The sequence below is a fragment of the Herpailurus yagouaroundi genome, unplaced genomic scaffold (assembly GCF_014898765.1).
Source record: "Herpailurus yagouaroundi ecotype Mexico unplaced genomic scaffold, PumYag 28, whole genome shotgun sequence".
Classification (NCBI taxonomy): Eukaryota; Metazoa; Chordata; class Mammalia; order Carnivora; family Felidae; genus Herpailurus; species Herpailurus yagouaroundi.
The window spans coordinates 168,918,770-168,938,415 of NW_024412376.1; the positions used below are offsets into that span (position 1 = coordinate 168,918,770).

Consider the following 19,646-nt stretch of genomic DNA (forward strand, 5'->3'; position numbering starts at 1 on the left):
CGTGTGTGAGCAAGGGAGGGGCAGAGAGAGAGGGAGACAGAGGATCCGAAGCAGGCTCTGAGCTGACAGCAGAGAGCCCTATTCAGGGCTTGAACTCACAAACCGTGAAACAATGACCTGAGCCAAAGTTGGACGCTTAACCAACTGAGCCACCCAGGTGCCCTATGTGAGTTTTTAAAATTAAACCTATTTTGAGATAATTACAGATTTAAATGCAGTTGTAGGATATAATAAAGAGATTCCTTGTACCCTTTGCCCAGTTTCTCCAAAGATAACATCTTCAAAACACAACTGTATGATATCACAACCCTGATACCAACATTGATGAATCACAATCTTAGATTTCTCCAGTTCTGCTTACACTCATATGTGTGTACTTAGCTTCACGTGCTTGTTTCACACATATTGGTTCCTGTATCCACTGCCACAGCCAAGGTAGAGATTTCCATCACCAGGAGGACCCTGTCTCCCACTTGCCCCCTCATGCCTAAAACCACTAATCTTCTCTCCACTTCTAAAATGTTATCTTTTCAAAAATGTTAACAAATGGAATTGTGAAAATTAATAAAGGGAAAGTTCACTAAAATGGAATAGGGAGTTTCCACAAGTGAAGCTCTTAATTGCAGAATCAACAGGAGGGGGGGGGGGACCTTCTAGGTTAGTGCTAGATTGCCACTGCTTTATTATCCCACCAGGAGGAAGGTTTCCTTCTCCCCCAGCAACAGCCCAGCCAATGAGAGATTGCCACAGCCCAGCCAATGAGAAGCCACTACACTTCCAGCTCCTAGCTGGACTTTCTGCCCTCCTGACTCTCTCTTTCCTCTCCGAAAGAGCCTCCTCTGCTTTGTTCTCCAAACTAGCCTATGGTTTTTCAGTAGGTTGCTTGCCCTGGACTACAATTCTCTGCTGTTTCCAAATAAACACATTTTTGCTGGTAAAATAAGTGGCAGTTTTATTTAAAAAATTTTTTTTTCAACGTTTATTTATTTTTGGGACAGAGAGAGACAGAGCATGAACGGGGGAGGGGCAGAGAGAGAGAGGGAGACAAAGAATCGGAAACAGGCTCCAGGCTCCGAGCCATCAGCCCAGAGCCTGATGCGGGGCTCGAACTCCCGGACCGCGAGATCGTGACCTGGCTGAAGTCGGAGGCTTAACCGACTGCGCCACCCAGGCGCCCCTAAAGTTAATAGATCATAAAGGATATAACCTTCTGAGTTTGGATTCTGCGCCCCTCCCCCCCAGCGTAATTGCCCCGAGATTCACCCAGACTGCTTCCTGTATGAACAGTCCATTCCCAGTGAGCCCACTCCACGGTCTGGATGCATTGCAGTTGGCTCAAACATTTCCTCACTAAAAGCCATCTGAGTCATTTCCAGTTTTTAGGTATCACAAATAAGGCTGTTGTGAACATTTGGGTACAGATTTTTGTGGAAAATAAGTTTTTATTTTCCTGGGATAAACTCTGAGAGTACAGCTGCTAGGTCATAAGATAACTGCTTATTGGTTTTATAAGACACTGGCAACCTGTTTTCCACAGTGGCTGTACCGTTTACATTCTTATCAGCAATGGATGAGTAACCGAGTTACCCACAACCTCACCAGCATTTGATGTCATTGTTTTTTAATTTTAGCCATTCTGAGAAGTGTGTAGTGGTATCTCATCGTGGTTTTAAGAATTTTTTTAATATTTATTTATTTTTGAGAGAGAGAGAGAGAGAGAGCGAGCGCACCCCCCCCCCCACACACACTTTAGTGGGAGAAGGGCAGAGAGAGAGGGAGACACAGAATCTGAGGCAGGCTCCAGGCTCTGAGCGGTCAGCACAGAACCTGGCTTCGGGGCTCAAACTCATGAACCACGAGATCGTGACCTGGGCCGAAAGTCGGACGCTTAACCGATTGAGCCACCCAGCCGTCCCCATTGTGTTTTTTTAATTGTGGTTTTAATTTGCATTTTCCTAATGACTAATGATGTTAGCCATTCATAATTATTTGCCATTTGTATTTCCTCTTCAGTGAAATGTCTCTTCATGTCTTTTGCTAATTGAACTTTCGCTTTGCTTTTTTACTGTTGGGTTTTGAGGGTTCTTTATATAGTCTAGATACCAGTCCTTTGTTGGATATGTGGTTTACAAATATTTTCTCCCACTCTATGTCTAAAAAATGCTTTGTTTGATTGTTTATTTATTTACTTTTCAGAGAGAGAGAGAGAGAGAGAGAGCATGCGAGAGCAAATGTGTGTGCTTGTGTGCAGGGGAGGGGCAGAGAGAAAGGGAGAGACAGAGAATCCTAAGCAGGCTCTGCCCTTCCAGGAGCTGGAACTCATGAACTCAGGAGATCATGACCTGAGCCAAAATCAAGAAGATTCCAACGCTTACCCAACTGAATCACCCAGTCGCCCCTACAAAACTCTTTTGATAGGAATTGTATTAATCTTACGGATCAATCTGGGGAGAACTGACATTTTTACTATGTTGAGACTTCTGATCCATGAACATGGTACATCTCTCCCTTTTTTATAGGTCTTCACTGATTTCTTTCATTTGTGTTGCATAATTTTTAGCATACAAGTTCTGTGTACAGTTTGCTAAATTTATACCTTTTGACCTTAAAAATATAAGTCAATTATTTTACCAGCAAAAAAATGAGTTTACCCGAGAATAGCAAAGAATTGCAATTTGGGACAAGCAAGCTACGGCCAAAATCACAGGCTAGTCGAACAAACAAAGGAGAGGAATGTTATTTTAAAGAGAAGGAGGAAGTTGGGAGGGGTTGTTTTGAATTAAAGTCCACTGGAAAAAGACAAGAGTGTACAGTCATGACAGTTCCTCACTGGCTGAGTTGCAGGGGTGGTTAATTCCTTGTAGGAGATGCATCATGCGTATCTTTTCCTGTTGGGGCCTGTAACTGATGATTCTTTCCTGTTGACAATTCTTCTGTTAGGGTCTGTACTGGCAATTTCTGATATTGAATGGTACTGCATGAGAGCTCCCCCTTCTGGACTCCTGACTCCATTAAATTTTTTTTTTTTTTTTTTTTTTTTGAGAGACAGCGGAGGGGCAGAGAGAGAGAGAGAGAGAGAGAGACATAGAATCTGAAGCAGGCTTCAGGATCTGTGAGCTGCCAGCACAGAGCCCCACGTGGGGCTCGAACCCATGAACCAGGAGATCATAACCTGAACTGCAGTCGGATGCTTAACCAACTGAACCACCCAGGCACCCCACTGACTCCATTTTTATTGAGGTTTCCTTTTATTAATTTTTACTGACCTGGGGGGGGAGGGTTTGTAAAATTTTTTAAAGATTAAAATTTTTAATTGTCCAAAGTAATTTTAAATGGTATTGTGTCTTTAATTTTAGTTTCCACATGTCCATCGTTGGTATGAAAAAATACGACTGCGACCTTACTGAACTGCCTACTCCATGTAAGAGCCCTAAGGATGCGAGGAGGGGCCCTCTCAAGCTGAGCAGGAGGGTCACAGAGGTGGACAGGAATAGCATCTCGTCCATTTATGTCGGCCCCATAGAGATCACGGGCGACCTCAGGAAGAGTAGTATTTGGAGAGTAGAAGGGAAGATTTCCGAGGTGGACTTCTGGGTGAGGAGGAAGCTGGACAGGAGGCTGGCCCACCACAAGCGTGTTCTGTGGGAGAGACAGCAGACATCCCCTCCTCTCTGCCTTGCAGCTCACGGTTCTCGCCCCACTCTGCCCCAGCTGTTTCCTCAGTTGCAAACTGCAGACAATAACCGGATGGGGGAGGCTGAGTGCCCCCAGGTCCCCAGGCCCTTTCCCTGGGCAGGCCAGGCTAGCCTTGGACCCTGCCTTCCTCCTGAGCAGCACCAACTCTGCCCAGTCCCCTGGTTCCTGCCGCCAACAAGGGCCCAATCTAATGCCTTGTCTGGATTCGAGGCTCTTGGCAAACTGACCCCAGCCTCCTCTTCCACGCTGGCCTCCTGCCGCTCCTGGTGACTTGTTTGGACGGCAGCAATTGGGGTGGGGGGAAGTGTAGGGGACCTTTCCACAACCCCTTTCAGGAAATGCGGACCTCGTGCCGGGCAGAGTTACTTCATGGGTGCCCTCTCCTGTACCCACCCGCGTGGGCGTGTCCGCCTTGCGACCACACAGAGGCCGTGACCTCCTTCGCCTCGGCGAGGGGACTTTGTCCCTGTTTTTGTGGCAGACACTTCCATCCTGGCCAACGGAGCTGGGTCCAACTTCATGACTGGTATCTTTCCCCCTGGGCGGAGCAGCGACCGCCGTCCCTCGGGGCGGGGACTGACCCCGAGCGCCCCGTCCCGCCCCGCCCCGCCCCGCGCGCCTGGCACCACCTTCCGGGGCGGTCCTGGCCCGGGCGCCGCGTTCCTCAACCCGGGCGGCGGGAGCGGCGGGCGATGGTCCTGCCCGCGGGGGACCGGCCGGGGGCCGACGCGACCCAGGCCCTGGGCGCGCTGTGGGACTACCGCGTCTACGCGCGTCGCTGGGTCTTTCTGCTGGTGCTCAGCCTTCTCAGCTTCTCCAACGCCACGGTAGGGGGTCTGGGGCCGCCTCCGTCTCCAATGCCCCGGTGCGGGGGTCTGGGGTCGCCTCCGTCTCCAATGTCCCGGTGCGGGGGTCTGGGGTCGCCTCCGTCTCCAATGCCCCGGTATGGGGGTCTGGGGTCGCCTCCGGGCGGGGGCGGGCGGCCCGAGCTGGGACCCCGCCTGAGTCGGCGCGCGTCGCACCTTCCAGTGTCCCGCTGCACCCAAGACGGGGTCGGTGTGCACTATGGGACCGCTGGGAGTGGGGGCGCCGGCGACCTCAGCGCGCGGCCGTGGGACCAGAGGCCCTTCTCCCCGCTGCGGCTGCACAGGCAGTAAAGCTGGCATCTGTCCTCCAGGCGGCCCAGCCTGGGTCCTGTGACCTGTGGTGGTTTCGAAAGAGTCCCTCCATTCCTCAGGAGGAGGTGGGGGTCACTGTCATAGCTGGAGAGGGGTCTTCCTCCGGAACACCCAACGTCTGGCTACAGGCCTTCATGATCTGGCTCCTGCCCTCCCTCTCCAAACTCCCCACCCCAGTCTGCAAGGCAGGCAGGGCTCAGCCGCCTTGCTTACCTGTGCCCTGGAGCCTTCGCTGGGTTTCTGAGTCAGTATGTGGGACCCTCACAGGGGGCCTTCCTTACCTGTGTGCACGGCCTCTCCACAGTTCCCCAGCTGGGGTCCCCAGTGACCCGTTACCTGTTCTAGAATGGTTCCCACTGCTGGCAGTGACCCTGCCCTGGAAACCCACACAGAGCAGAGACCGGAGACCGGTCGAGCAGTGAGAACAGGGTCTACCACTTACAGGGGCTCAGCTCCCCAATCTGCTTCTTTCCAGCTCACCCCTGAGCCCTCAGCTGTTCTGTGCAGAGGTTCGGGCTCCTCTTTCCCTAGCCCGACACGTACAGCGGGCTCAGTGGGGGTGAACTGAGTGTGGGCAGACACCTCAGGGAGCTGTCCAACCACTCTTGGATGTCATTCCAAACTGATCAGGGCCTTTTGCCTCTTTTCCTTGCTGACTGCGTGTGGAGAGCCAGCCCTGTGCTGGGGCCAGGTGGCATCCATGGCCTGGGCTGAAGTCTGCTGTGACTCTGGAAACCTCTTTTCTCTATGGGACTCTGCACAGTGGCTTGTCGGCCAGGTGCTTCTAGCTGCTAGGAAGCCGGAGCTGGCTTTGGGCCCAGCGGTCTGAGGACGCAGCCCCTAGAACTGCTCTGATGACTCTGAGAGGGGACGGGTATCATGAATGGCCTCGAGAAGTCCCTTGGACACTGAGGCAGTATCCTGCTGCACTCTCCTTTGGTCCACAATCTCCTTTGGTCCACAAATCGTTACGGAGCAAGCAGGACTCTCATCGGGAATTACGGTCCCTGCTCTGGTCACCACGATAAACACCGACCATGAGGCTAACCCCAGCCATGTCCCCTCGTGGACTTGTCTGCAGCCAGGTGACCACAGCTCTATGGTTCTGAGAGGGCAGTGTCAGAGGCAGGTGGAACAGTGTCTGGAGTGAGGTCTGGGTGGCCTCAGAGTGACCCAAGGAGACAGCCTCGTGGTCTGGGCAAGAGCCAGCACGTGGGGCATCTGTCAGCACACTCAAGGGATACAAGGAGGCACCCGGCAGGGCTGGGGTGGCCTGAAGGGAATTCTTGTATGCAGTGGAGATAAACTGTTGTCCCCATGTTGCCTTGCACAGTTTAGACCTGTCTCTGCCCTGCCAGCCACAAGCTTTGGGGAGGAGCAAGGAATGGGCTCGGCTCAGCAGGGCGGGTTTGGAGCACAGACCCCGCGGTTTGTCTTTGCTGGATCAGTTGGGCAGGAACAGGTCTTTTTCTGAACCTGGAAGATCTGTCCTCTGTTTTGTCCTAAAAAAGGGGGTGGAAAAGGAAGAAAAGGCAGCTGTTGCCCAAGTTCTCTGTCATGTGAGACTTTGTGGTCAATGTCTGTTTGGGTCAGCAAGCCTGGATCTCACTGGCCTCACCACGGAGGGTGTGGTCTGGGGCCAGCCCCTGCATTTCTGGGTCTCTCAGATTTGCAGTGATTGTGCACTTTGAATTGTGCTGCCCTTGTCTTTGGTCCATCCCTGGCCCATCTCCCCTCTCCCACCTGCAGTAATCCTTGGAGAGCCCCTCCTCCCCTCTTGCCTCACCCGTGCAGGGTCTCAGCTCCGCCAGGAAGGTCAGTGGTCTTCCCCACTGACCCAGTCGAGCTTAAGGTCTTGCCTTAGGTCTGCTGGCCGAAGGTCTGTGGAGTTGAGTCCCAGCACTTGACAGCACCTACAGCTGGGAAATGTCACCTGGCAGGGAGGGCCTCACGTCCCAAACACCTGGGTCTCCTGTAGGACAGGTGGGGCTGGCTTTGGGCAGGGCCAGCGCATAATCCAGGTGTTTCCACCTGGGACTCAATCACTGAGTTTGCAGACAAGCTAGAGATACCTTTTGGGCCCCTTTCTACACCCCCCCCCCCCCGCCCTCCCGTGGAAACATCCCTTCAATGGCTGCAGGCCCACCCAGCCTCCTACCCTTATCCATCTGGGTATTCACCACAGGCACCGAGTGTCCCCCCAGATGCGCTCCTCTGCCCAGCCAGTCTGGGCCATCTGTGCGACTGGGATGCCAGGATCCAGACCCCCTCTTCTACCCTGCCAGGCTCCAGTGCTGTCCAGTACCTGGTCTAGGCGTCTTCATGCCCATGCACTGTGTAGAGCTCCCCTTCCCCCTTCAGACATCTGCCTCTCACTGGCAGCCCCCTGGGCTTTCTCCTTAGAGGGTCAGTCTTGGTAGGGCTTACGATCCTGCAGGCTCTGGCCGGATCTTCAGCCTCTGTCTCCCCCACCGGACCGTACCTGCAGGATGGTGCTGTTCTGCATCCCGGGCACACTGTCTGACCACCCCCCCGCCCAACCTGGTGCACTCCCTTGGAGGTGACTGGATGAAGACACTGGCCCTTACGGGATCGCCAGGCACTTTCTCTCCCTCAGACTGGCTGGCTGAGCCTGGGACAGTGGGTGGCTATGGTGTCCGTGGCACCTGCCCCATGGGCTGACGCCAGCGTGTGTCCACAGCTGTGGCTCAGCTTCGCACCCGTGGCCGACATGATTGCCCACCACTTCCTCCTCTCCACCGAGCAGATCAACTGGCTTTCGCGAGTCTACCTCGTGGCGTCCATCCCTTCCGGCGTGGTGGCCATCTGGGTTCTGGATTCTGTTGGGCTCCGCTGGGCAGTGAGTCAGACCCCACATGAGGGTCAGCTCTTGAATGGGGCAGGGTCCTCGAGTGAGGGCTCGAGAGCCATTGCTTCCTCTCTGGGGATCTCCAGGCAGAGCCACTGGGGTGGCAGGGCGGAGGGCAGGGTGCTGGGCCGGGAGTCCGGGCTGGCCAGGCAGCGCTCCAACCCCATCCCTGCAGACCATCGTGTGCGCATGGCTGAACTTTGTCGGGAGTGTGTTCCGAACCTTGCCCTTCATGGTCGGCGGGATCCAGGACCCATTTGCCTTCCTCATGGGTGGGCAGAGCCTCTGTGCCCTGGCCCAGACCCTGGTCATCTTCTCGCCGGCCAAGCTGGCTGCCTTGTGGTTCCCCGAGCACCAGCGAGCCACGGCCAACATGATTGGCACCATGTGTGAGTGGCGGGGGGGTGAGGCTGATGGTCTCCCGCGGCTTAGGGAGAGGGTCCTGCCACCTCTGTGCTCCCAGCTCTCAGAGAGCAAAGGGCTCTGCCTGTGGGCTGGGGACCAGGACTGGCCACGGCTGAGCTGACATGTGTCTCCATCTGTCCATCCAGCAAACCCCCTGGGCATCCTGGTGGCCAACCTGCTGTCACCTGCCCTGGTGAAGAAGGAGGAGGACATCCCCATGATGGTGAGGGAGCTCATGAGGTACAGGCACACGCGTGTGCCTTTGTGTGGGGTGTGTGTGTGTGGGCATGATGGGCTCGCGTGTGCACACACATGTGTACGTGAGTGTTTGTGTGGAATGTGTGCACGAGCCAGTGTGAGTATGCACCTGCCCCTCCCTGTGGCCACACCAGCAAGTGGCCCCGGTGCACGCAGGATTTCTCCACATGTGCGAGTCCTAGGCACCTCGTCAGACACAGCTCTAGGGACCAGGATGTTGGTTTCCTTGGTGGGGAGAGGCCTTTGGTGAGCTGAGGGGCTGACTGGAGCAGGAGGCAGTGTTTATGGGGCGGGCCGGAGAGGGAGACGAGGGACCAACAAAGGCCCTGAGGTGGATGTGAGGTTGAGGGGTAGGGGTTGCAGCCAGAGGCCAGCGTGTCTGCCGTGGAGGGAAGGGTCAGCCAGGTGGTAGGTGGTTGCCATTGATGTGATGGAAACCCCGGGGGTGTCTAGGGGGAGAGTGATTCAACCTGGCCCAAAGACTCGGGGAGCCAAAGACGCCGTTGCAGTGTCCAGGCGGGGCGTTGGGACTTCGGTTGGGTGGGGCGGGGGGGGGGGGAGCTCAGGCCAGGTTGGGAGAGGCGAGGGGCTTCCAGCTGTGCAGCCAGGTAAGTGTTGGGGTCATTCACAAAGGCAGGAAGGAAGGTTCAGTTGGCAGGCGGATGGGTGAGTCTGGGGCTAAGGTTGTCACCGAGGAAGTCATCTCTGGGTGACATTTCGAAAGCCAGGGCTCCGGATGAAGCAAAGCCGAGCAGACCCCCCGGCTTGCCTTTGTCTGCCTAGGGATGGCCGGTGGGGGTGGCTAGCAAGGGGGGCTGTGTGCCACCTGGTGCCCAGAGCGGCGGACGTGAAGCCCTCGTGTGCACGTGCACGTGTTTGCGAGGGCCTGCGCACGCACACATACTCGTGTGCTCGCAGACACACTTGCACACGCACGCACACTCACGTGCACCCTCTCCCCAGCTGGGCATCTATATCATCCCTGCCGGCATCACCTGCCTGCTGGCCACCACCTGCCTCTTGGAGAGCGTGCCCCCCACCCCACCTTCCGCCAGGGCCATCCACTCCACCTCAGAGAAGTTCCTGGATGGGCTGAAGCTGGTCGGTGCCGTGGGATCCCGGGCTGGGGTCACCGGGGTGGGGAGGAGCTGAGGAGGGAAGGGGGTCAGGACAGGCCCTGTCGGAGCCTCTGCATGTCCTGCGGGAGCTCCTGTGCTGAGCGGCGCTTCTCCCCCAGCTCTCGTGTAACAGAGCCTATGTCGTCCTGGCCGTGTGTTTCGGGGGCGGCATCGGCATCTTCTCCAGCTTCTCGGCCCTCCTGGAGCAGGTCCTTTGTGTGAGGGGCTACTCCAACGTGAGTGCTGCCCCACCCTGGCCCTTTCTCCTGCTCAAGGGTGGGGCTTGGGGGCCATTACTGTCACCCTGAAGGCCGTCTGCCTCTGCCTCTGTCAGGTGGCCCAGGACCTCCCCAGTGCTGCATTTCCACACCTAGACAGGGTAACCTCCTGTTGTGGGTGGTATTGAGATGCCGTGTGTGAAAAGTTGTGTCAGGTGCCAAACACAGTCTGAGGATGAGTGGTGGCCCTGAGGAGGGGATGGTGGCGGTGCCCAAGTGGCCTGGGATTTTGTGTGTGCTTTCCGCTATCTTTCCCAGCGTCCCACCCAGGATGGCTTCAACCCTGAAGGGCCGAAGGGTCCTCTTCTGATATTTGGAGATTGGAAAGGCCTTGCTCTGCTCATAGCATCTCTGGCCAAGCCCTCCCACCTCTGGCATCAGCCCTGGGTGTGGGATTCAGGCCTGGCATGTTCCCAGCTCATGAGGGGCCCGTGGGCACTGAAGGGTGTCTACAGCAACCAGGCCCTTGCCTTTAGCAACTGTTGAGTTCCCGGGGCATGGCGACACAGGAAAGCGGCGCCTCCAGTGGAGGACATGCTACCCCTCGCTCATAGCTGATCCTACAGCTGAGCCTTCCCTGTCACCCTGCCATGGGCCTCTTGGTGATGGTGTGTGTCTTGAAGGTGAGTGCCTCCTCCTGGGGCCCCGGTGTCACTGTGCCCCAATGATGGGGTGCCCCCCACCCCCTCTTCCCCTCCAGGAATTTATAGGCCTTTGCGGGGCTCTCTTCATTGTGTTTGGGGTCCTGGGGGCCCTGGTTCTCAGCCTGTATGTGGACCGGACCAAGCTCTTCACCGAAGCTGTCAAGATTGGCTTCTGTCTGACCTCCGTGGTCTGTGTGGCCTTTGCTCTGGTGAGAGTCCCCTCGAACCAAGACTACCCTACAGTGGTGGGAGTGGGGTGCTCTGGGGCAGGGCAGCTGGCAACTGGGTCAAAGCAGAAATTTCGACCTTCTGCCCACCGGAGTGGTCCCTGGGTGGGATGGGCTCCCCGGTCCCCTGACCCTGTCCCCTGCTGAGCTCAGACAGGGTGCTGGTACAGGGCCTGGCTGGGTCTGGGTGTCCCATCCCTCTGTGTGGCTCACTGCCCCCTAGGTGTCTCAGCTGCAGGGACAGACCCTCGCGCTGGCTGCCATCTGCTCACTGCTTGGCCTCTTTGGTTTCGCGGTGGCACCCATTGCCATGGAGCTGGCCGTTGAGTGCTCCTTCCCTGTGGGTGAGGGTGCGGCTGCGGGCCTGATCTTCGTGCTGGGGTGAGTGTCGGTCCCTCTGCCACCTCCCTGGGACCCCAGAGACCCTCCCCTCACCCCACTCCAGGCTACACAGTGGGTCACCTGCACGTTCTGAGCTGCGTGCAGTCCTAGGCTGGCTGCTGGGGTCCACACTGACCGGAACAGCACGCTGCCCTCAGAATGACCGACGGCACTGAGAGCAGTGAGCGGTGCCTGGGGCAGGGCTGAAGGCCTCGTGGCTGTCTAGGCAGGCCGAGGGCGTGCTCATCATGGTCCTGCTGACTGCCCTGACCGTGCGCCGTGCGGAGCCGTCTGTCTCCACCTGCCAGGATGGCCAGGGCCCACTGGACTGGCAGGGTGAGTGCCCCGGCCTGCATGGGACCTCAGGGCCTAGCCCCCCCACCTCCGGCCCTGGAAACTCCCTTCCACGGGCCCCTTCCTCTCGGCATCTTTTGCTCCCCTTGGCACGTGCAGGGCACGCACAGGGCTAGGGCAACAAGGCCGACCTTTCCCCACCAAGGCTTAGGATGGTGGGAGCAGCCCTGAGGCCCTGATGAAAGCTCAACTTTTAAGCCCACGTGAGTTGTTTAAAAATGAGATCAGGGAAAGAGAGAGCGAGGCAAAGAGAGGAAAGAGAGAGAGAGACAGAGGTGAGGATGGCCACGTCCAGGGACCCCATGCCGTTGACCTTGGATCTCACCACACCTGGGTCTGTGAACATGCCCTCAGGGCCCGTTGGATGCTGGGCAAGATCTGTTTCCAGGTCACTCTCTGGTCGTGGCCAGTGGGGTCCGCGGGGGCTCTGCCAGCCGTGTGGCTACTCTGGGTCCTGTGTGGGGAGCTTGGCTGCTTGGGCGAGCCTCAGAACAGAGCTGGGTTGTGTCTCCCCAGTGTCCATGCTGCTGATGGCTGGCCTCTGCACCCTCTTCAGCTGCTTCCTGGTTCTCTTCTTCCACACACCATACCGGCGCCTCCAGGCTGAGGCCAGTGCGAGCTGCTCCATCCAGGAGGACATGTCCCCTGCGACCGTGGACCGCGAACCCCACCCGGCAGCCACCCCCTGAGGCATCCACACGACCTCTGGCACTGGCGCCCTAGGAAGCTTGGGGCCACTCATCCCTAGAGCTGTTCTCCTGGCCCCGCCTTCTTGTTCCTGGGAGCCCTGAGCCCCTGGAACCCTCAGGACTTGCAGAGATGTCACAAGGGTCCCTGACCAGATCTGGAAGCTAAGAGAGCAGTTAGCGCATCAAGAAGTGGTTCTGGGGACATGAAGGGGAGGCCAGGAGAGACAGGCTTTGGTCACAGGGTGACAGCTTCATGCAGGTGCCGGGGGGACTTGGGGCAAGGCAGGGTGGCCCAGAGAGGACCCTGTGGCTGTGGCAAGAACTGCTGGTGCCGTGCGACAAGCAGACACCCCAGTGGCCAGGCCAGACCCAGGGTGGCTGGTGCTGGAGCAGCGTGTGGGAGTGGACCTAGCAAGAGAGACAAGAGCCGAGGGGGACATGGAGGGATTGGGGGCCCTGGGGGCCCCTAGCATGACCGAGTCTGGAGTCGACAGTTGTGAGAAAGGCCGTGTTTGGGGGCTCTTAACCCGTAGCTTTACTCAACCTCCGCTGACCACTGAGTGGCCTAATGCCCTGGGATGAGTGCTAGCACAGTGCGGGGGGGGGGGGGGGCACAGGCTGGGTGGGGAGGGGAAGCAGAGGGAGGACCCCACAGGCAGATGCTCCCACCCCAGCAGGCCCTTCCCCTCCAGACTCTCCTAGTTCCAAGCAAACACTCCCACCCACAGTGGACCCTCCCCACACTCTCCCTGCCAAGGCAGACACTTCCCCCACCCAGGCGGAAGTTCCCCACCTGTAGACTGTCCCACCCCCAGGTGACGCATCCTCCTCTCCCTCTGCAGACACTGGCAGGCAGGTTTGTGGGTTCACGTTTATTGAACTGGCTGCAGCCCAGGTGGGGATGGGGCCATGCCCCTCACTCCTCCTTCTCCTCCCCGTGGGTGAGCACGTAGCTCAGTGCCTTGTAGTCCAGGTTGCCTGCAGCATCGATGGTGGCAAACTGGAACATCTGGTCAACCTGCAAGCCCGGGCGGTGTGGGGGCGGGTCAGGCCCAGGGAGGAGGCGAAGGAGCAAAATGGTCCGCTGAATTACAGGCAACTCACTCCAGCCAGCTCCCAGTGTTGTTTTTGCTTGTGGGGAGCCAGGGGTGGGACCAGGGCCCAGCCACTGGGTGTCCTGCCCACCCTGATGGTGCAGCTTCTGGAGGCCCAGGGAGTATCCCCCCTGGAGCCCAGAGGGCCACACTGGAGCTGCACGGAGGGTCATGGGGGAGGGGGTGGGGCGGGGGCGGAGTGGACCGTTACCTCTTCAGCGGTCATCTTGTCTGCCTGAGACATCAACAGCCGCTTGATGCTGAGGACAAGGAGGGAGAAGCCAAATTAGGCTGCTCTGAAGAAAGGGACCATCACCAGAAGAACCGGAGGGGTGGCCCCAGGGGAGCCGCGTGACTTGGCTCTTCTGTGTGGGATGCCTCAAGGGGGGGGACGCTCACCCTCTAGTCCCACCCACTCACGGTGCAGGTGTCTTTTGGAAGCCTGGCTCTAGGGGGAGTCCTAGGCACCGGGGAGTGGTCACTGGGAGTCCTTCCTGACACTCAGGGGTCACTACCCCTTGTGGGGGGCTCCACCTGCAGGGAGGAGACTGAGGAGGGATTAGAGGCGAGTGCCTGGCACACCAAATGTGCCCACTCCCAGTGCTTGGCTGATGTAGCCCTCAAAGGGGGTTGAAGACCCAGTGATCGTACAAGTGGCATGACCAGCTGGGTTACTGGGTGCCCCGGCCTTGGTGTGGGTAGGACTGGTTTTGCCCTCAGTTACCCTGAGGGACTTGGGACCTTGGGGCAGGCAGCCCAACACCTGGACCCTGGGGCGGGGTGGGGGGAGCTTGGCGCCCCTCAGGAGAGATGCCAGGTTGGGGGGGGGGCTTGGTGCCCCTCAGGGGAGACACCCAGGCGTTTGTGACCAAACTCACTAGTCCTTGTTGATGCTGCCTTTGCCTTCAGGATCCAGCATCTTGAAGGCATTTAGGATGGTCTCTTCGGCATCCGTACCTGCCCACAAAAGGCCTTGAACCAGGGGCTTTTAGGGCTCCAGTCCTGCTCTGGGCCATCCCAGAGCCTTCCCCCCTCCAGCTCCTGAGCGCCTGGGAGACTCTGCAGCTCCCACCCTGAGGGGACTGTTCTGGGGTCCCTGGAGTTCTACCCACCCTGAGGGGACTGTTCTGGGGGTCCCTAGAGTTCTACCCAGGCCCAGAGGTGGAGCGAGTGCTCAGCGAGTGAGGGACAGAGGCTGTCACCAGTAGGCAGATGGGAGGTAGGCTGGGCGTGTGGCCCACAGATGTGGGTACCAGAATGCTAGGCTTTTCATCAAATTGGAAAATTTGGATTTTTATGTGAAATGCCTGGGTTTGTAAGTGTTAGGAGCTAATGAAATACAGATGGCTTTGGCAGACTGGCCTGAAGGCTGCCCCTGGCCAGGGAGAAGCCTGGCTCCATGGTGCTCCCCACCCCATGGTTCTCACCCGTCAGCTTCGCCCCAAACATATTCAGGAACATGGTGAAGTTGATGGGTCCTGAGGCCTCCTTGAGCATGGCATCCAACTCATCATCCTTGACGTTGGTTTTGCCTGTTGCCAATACAAGACCGGGGACGCTGGGTAGGAATGTCACACTCACCCTGGCTGTTCTTGTTGTTGATGTGTCTGCTGTCCCCACTGGCCTCCCAACTCCATCATTCTCCAGGTGACCCCAGAATCAAGTTGGGGAGACCAGAAGGAGGGCAGTGAGCAGATGGGGGGGACACTTGGCCCAAGTGTGGTGGGGTACAGGTTCTGCACGTCGGCATAACCCCAAAACCTGAGCCCCGGGGAGATGGACTGCTGAGGAGGAGGAAGAGGCCACGCATGGGGTCCAGGGAGACTGTGATCTTACCTGGGTGTAAGGGGGCCCAGAGGAAAGAAACCTACCTGTCCTCCCCTGGGACTGCCTCAGGCTGAGAACATGGCCCCAGATGGGAAGTTGAGGGGGAAAGGGCCAGTCTTTGGCTCTTCAGAGGAGCATAGGTTGGCTCCACATTCTCTCCTGGGTCTGTTTCTGGGCTTCCTTAGCATGCCTGGGGGCAGGAGGGCAAGCCTCCCCAGGCAGTGGTGTCCCTCTGGGAGGTTGGCCCTTCCCTGGAGCTTTTGTCCCAACCCCCCCATCCATGATGCCTGTGCTTGGGCATCTAGTGATGCCCTGGCCAAACCAGAGAGGGATTTGTCCCCCAGGGGAGACCCGGCCCACCTCCTCATGGCCCATGGGACGTGGGATGTCAGGTCAGGCTGTAGGGCCCAAGTGTAGAGCAAGGCTCTCCAGGGCTGGAGGACATTCTGAGGTGGGGTGTGGCGGGGTTCTGCGCCACGGCACATACCCAGGGAGGCATAGGTGTCCTTCAGATCCTCCTTGTCAATAAAGCCATCTCGGTTCTGATCCATCAGTGTGAATGCCTGAAACCGGAGCCGGGGTGACTAGGTTGCCAGGCCAGCCACACCATGTCAGGACAGGCATCTACTCTCATTGGCTCTGGAGCGAGGCTCCCATAGGGTCTTTGGGTCACCTGCCTTATGATTCCCAGGGGGCCCCTGAGTCAGGAGCTTCTGGGTGGAGGGGACCTGGGACAAGAGCAAAGCCTCACCTCCTTGAACTCCTGGATCTGGGTCTGCTCAAAGTTGGAAAAGACGTTGGATGATGCTCTCTGGGCCCGAAGGCCCCCCCCTTCCTTCTTCTTGGTCTTCCTGCTGGCCTAATGTGAGAGCAGCAAGGCTGAGGGCCCTCCAGGCTGGCATTTTGGAAGGCAAGGCAGAGGACGCAGGGACTATAGCACCAGGGGCTCCGGGGGAACCCCAAGCCCGGGTCCCTGGGCTGGGATGGCTGTAGGCGCCCGGTGTGGGTGTGAGGAGCCCTGACAGCACAGCACCTGCAGCTCATCTCGAGCTTTGCCCTGCCATCCAGCCAGGAGGAACCAGCTGGGCCTGAATACCCAAGGAGCGGATGGGTTGTGCAGGTGGCCAGCAAGTGGGTGGGGCTGTTCTCGGGACCCTGCCAGGGTGAAGGCCAGGGCCCTCATCTCTCAGCCCCAGACCTGCATGGAGACAGCCACGGAGCACAGATTTCCTCCCCACTGCACACACCCTCACACATGTAAACAGACTCAACTTGTGTGCACACACACACACACACACACACCACACGCTTGTGCATGTGACGCAAGTGTACATAGTCACAATCGCACACTGTGCATAAACACACACACACTCACACTCGCTCCTGCCCCAGTGGCCTGCGGGCCACACTCACCATGCCTAGGTCTGCCTGATGCGATGGTCTGTGCCCTCCCTGCCTAGGTCGCCTGTCTTAAGCTCCTACCCAGTCCCCCAGGACACTTCAGGCTCCGGCTGCCGCTCCCTACAAGGGCAGGCGCAGGGCTACCCTGGGGACTGGACAACTGCAGAGTGAGCTTTGGCAGCTGGCGGGTGACTCAGATGCCCATCCTGCCCTGCCCAGCAGGGCCCCCAGGTTTCCAGGCACCTCCCCACTGCCCCTCACCCAGAAGCTTTTGTTCTCCTGTTTTCTGTACATCTCCAGGGCCACCTACATGTGGACCAAAGACCCGGGAGCTATGGGAACTAGAGGAAGGAGCACCTTTCCCAGATTTGCACAAAGTTACTGTGAGTGGCCTTGGGGGCTGGTCACCATGCACTCCTCGAGCATGTTGTGTGCACCCTCACCTATCTGCCTCGGTGGCAGATAAGTCCCAGGGCCCCGTCCCCATGGCAGGGAACTCCTTGCCTGGAACACAGTGGGGATAGCATTTCTGGGATGAAGGGCCATCCACATGGGCTGGGCCCTGGGCCATTACTCGGGCAAGTTTCCCCCCTACATCTGGGCCCAGCAGGCAGAAGCTGGGGAGGGCACACAGGTACCTGTGAATGGTGCCAGGTACCAAGGTCACCACAGAATCGGGGGCTGGATGTCCTGGTCCTGGGTTGAGGGGAGTGAAGGTCAGGGGTGGGAAAGGACGGGGGTGGGGTCTGTAGGCTGAGCAGGAGGAGGGCGCTTGGTGGCCGAATGAAGTGGGCAGGCAGGATTCTGCAGTTCCATACCTGGGGAACAAGCCCTCAGAGCCCCTGTGCCTGCACCTGGTAGGGAAGCATCAGCTGCAGCCAGTCTGCAGGTGCGTCTGGGAACCACATCACATGTGAGTGCCACTGTAGCAGGGGTCGTGCCCCTTGGGGCACATACCTTCCATCACGTGACACCCCTGAGGCGATCCCAGGGGCAGCTCACTGTTGGTCTCCACTAAGTATGAGACAACAGACACTGCGCAGAACCTAGGGAGGCGTGACATGCCTGGGGGGACTTGGGGGCTTCCTGGGGTTCTGCCTGGAGGACTCCCAGAGGGACAACCTGTCACTAATGTGGGAGACCCAGGCAGGGCTGCACTCTCAGCTGGGCAGGGTCTGACCGTGATGCCTGGGGAGACCCTAGCAGGGCTGCAGGAGTGGGGACCACTGCAACGAGAAGGGAAGGCACGTAGGATCTGTGCTCAGAAGGCCCCTGATGTGAGGAAGGCCAGAAGACACTGGCAGGGACCCTGGGGAGGTTTCCTGGGCTGGTAGCACTAAAGATAGCCGTGGAGTCTGGCTCCTGGGAGAATATCGGGATTCAACATGGACAGCTGGCCCTGACAGGTGCAGGGGCATCAGCAGGCGGTCCCAGTGTTCTGAGCCAGGTGGGAGCCCCCTCAGCCTTCAGGAAGGGCCCTGGGCCAAAGGAAGTCTCCCTCAGCTTTAGGGGTCTTCCCTGGGCAGCCATGTACATAGGGCACGTGTGCCTGTGTGTGCCCTCCACTGGTCCCCTCCCCGTCTCCCCCGCCCCACTGGAAGCTACTGGTATGTGCTCCCTACCAGCACTCTGGCCTCATCTTCAGCCCAAGAGACATTTATTTTTGATTCTGGAAGCAGGAGTTGCTGAGGAGTCCTGTTTATTTTAAAATCCAGGGAAGGGAAAACATACTCATCACCCGAGGTCATCTGCCTAGCTGCTCAAGGGGGTAGGGGTGTGCACTCTGGATTGCCGCATGGCATGTTGGTGAAAGAGGGTTATTTTGTGCCTCGTGGGGTCAACATGTGCGGACAGTCTCCTCAGGGAGCAATGAGGGGGCTTGGGAAGGCCCTCCCCCCACCCCAGGCCAGGCAGAAGCACCAGCGGAGGCATCAGGCAGAGGTCTCAGAGTCCTTAGGGAAGAGCCTGGTGACCCTGTAGGATGGGCCTCCTTATTCCCACTGCCATCCCAGGAAACAGCGCAGGTGATTTTCCAGTTTCTCGGCTGGAGTCCCAGAGCCAGGACTCCAGAGCAAGCTGCCGAGCCAGGAGGGCCTCCCTCCATGCAGATTTACTGAGCACCTGCTTTGTGCCCTGGAGTTTTAGCCTCTGCATTCCATTCTCTTTAGATTTATAGTTAAGCTGTCTTTGGAAACAGAAGGGTATGGAAGAGTAGGGAAAAGTGGGCTCCCTCCGTCGCATTGGGGGCCCTAGTGAGCCCCAAACTCTGGTTCTCAGGGAGCTTCTGCCTGGATCCGTGCAGGGCCCAAGGGGGTGAGCGGTCCTCCTGTCAGCCCACCCCCACCTGATCGCCTTGGGAACCATGTATCCGCATAGCCAGCGCTGTTGGGAGCCTGGCTGGCTGGTCACCACTGCCCCACCTTTGGGCAGTCTCTGCACAGCTGCAGCTGACCTGTCACGTCTTCACCAGGACTAGCCACAGAAGTGGGGGAAACCGGCTACTCTGAGGGGGACAGAGTAACTGGCAGGTTTACCCCCTACCCGTCCCACTTAAGCAGCAGAAGTGGGAGAATGAGGGCCCATCTGGGGGCTCTGTGGACCCAGGGGCCCTGACTGAGGTGCACCTTGGAGCTTCGAACTGCAGGGTCTGGAGGGCAGCAGTCAGGGAGCAGGTCTGCTAGCTCCCAGGAAGACCCCAGCCCCCTGTGCCGGAGAAGCTCCTGCTCTGCTCTGCCAGGGGACTGGGGACTGAGACTGGGGGCGGGGGGTGGCTGGAAGGGGCTCCCAAGGCAGTGCCGTCCCAGCAGTGGGTTCTGAGGCCACCATAATCAGCGAGGCCTGAGTGCAGAGGGTCTGGCCACAGCCCCCGCCCTCCCCCCCCAAATGCGCGAGGAGCCTGGGGACCAGGGGGCCAGCGCTCAGGTCACACTTAGTACCTAGACTTGGTATTCCCTGTCCAAAACCTCAAACCCCTTTCCCGGCCAAGGCCCCCTCCCAGTCGGTCCTTGAGGCTGACCTGGGACGGCCAGGGACCTGGACAGGCCTGGGCGAGGCCTCAGGCCGCACTCCAGCCGCCCGGCGTGGGTGGTGGTGGGCTCATTCCCCGACTTTCCAGGCCCTGACGGGAGAGCCCTGGCAAAGCAGGAGGATACGGTGCAATCTGTCTTACACTTTGTGACTTTGACTTGTAGTTTTCAAATATTTGGACATATAATGGGCGGGCTCGA

At 58.3% G+C, this 19,646-nt stretch overlaps 2 protein-coding genes across 6 annotated transcripts; one reads left to right on the forward strand and one right to left on the reverse strand.

Annotated features, from left to right (window-relative positions):
• Positions 1-3,219: 3,219 nt before the first annotated feature.
• Positions 3,220-13,209, forward strand: SLC49A3 (solute carrier family 49 member 3). Of its 5 annotated transcripts, XM_040490058.1 has the most exons (11): positions 3,220-3,240; positions 3,357-3,421; positions 7,576-7,734; positions 7,919-8,132; positions 8,295-8,371; positions 9,370-9,507; positions 9,644-9,760; positions 10,503-10,655; positions 10,897-11,054; positions 11,281-11,390; positions 11,925-13,209. In XM_040490058.1, exons 3-11 carry the CDS (start codon positions 7,606-7,608, stop codon positions 12,095-12,097), a joined length of 1,269 nt encoding a protein of 422 aa, XP_040345992.1. In that variant the 5' UTR covers positions 3,220-3,240; positions 3,357-3,421; positions 7,576-7,605; the 3' UTR covers positions 12,098-13,209. The 5 variants fall into 5 exon arrangements, with proteins under 5 accessions (XP_040345992.1, XP_040345962.1, XP_040345984.1 ...); XM_040490028.1 differs by lacking the exons at positions 3,220-3,240; positions 3,357-3,421 and adding an exon at positions 4,329-4,523 and having other exon boundaries at positions 11,965-13,209; XM_040490020.1 differs by lacking the exons at positions 3,220-3,240; positions 3,357-3,421 and adding an exon at positions 4,332-4,523.
• Positions 12,951-16,566, reverse strand: MYL5 (myosin light chain 5). Its single transcript, XM_040490106.1, has 7 exons — positions 16,432-16,566; positions 15,770-15,877; positions 15,506-15,581; positions 14,619-14,723; positions 14,070-14,148; positions 13,403-13,451; positions 12,951-13,115 (listed from the first exon to the last, which is right to left on the reverse strand). Exons 1-7 carry the CDS (start codon positions 16,432-16,434, stop codon positions 13,014-13,016), a joined length of 522 nt encoding a protein of 173 aa, XP_040346040.1. The 5' UTR covers positions 16,435-16,566; the 3' UTR covers positions 12,951-13,013.
• Between the last annotated feature and the right edge of the window lie 3,080 nt (positions 16,567-19,646).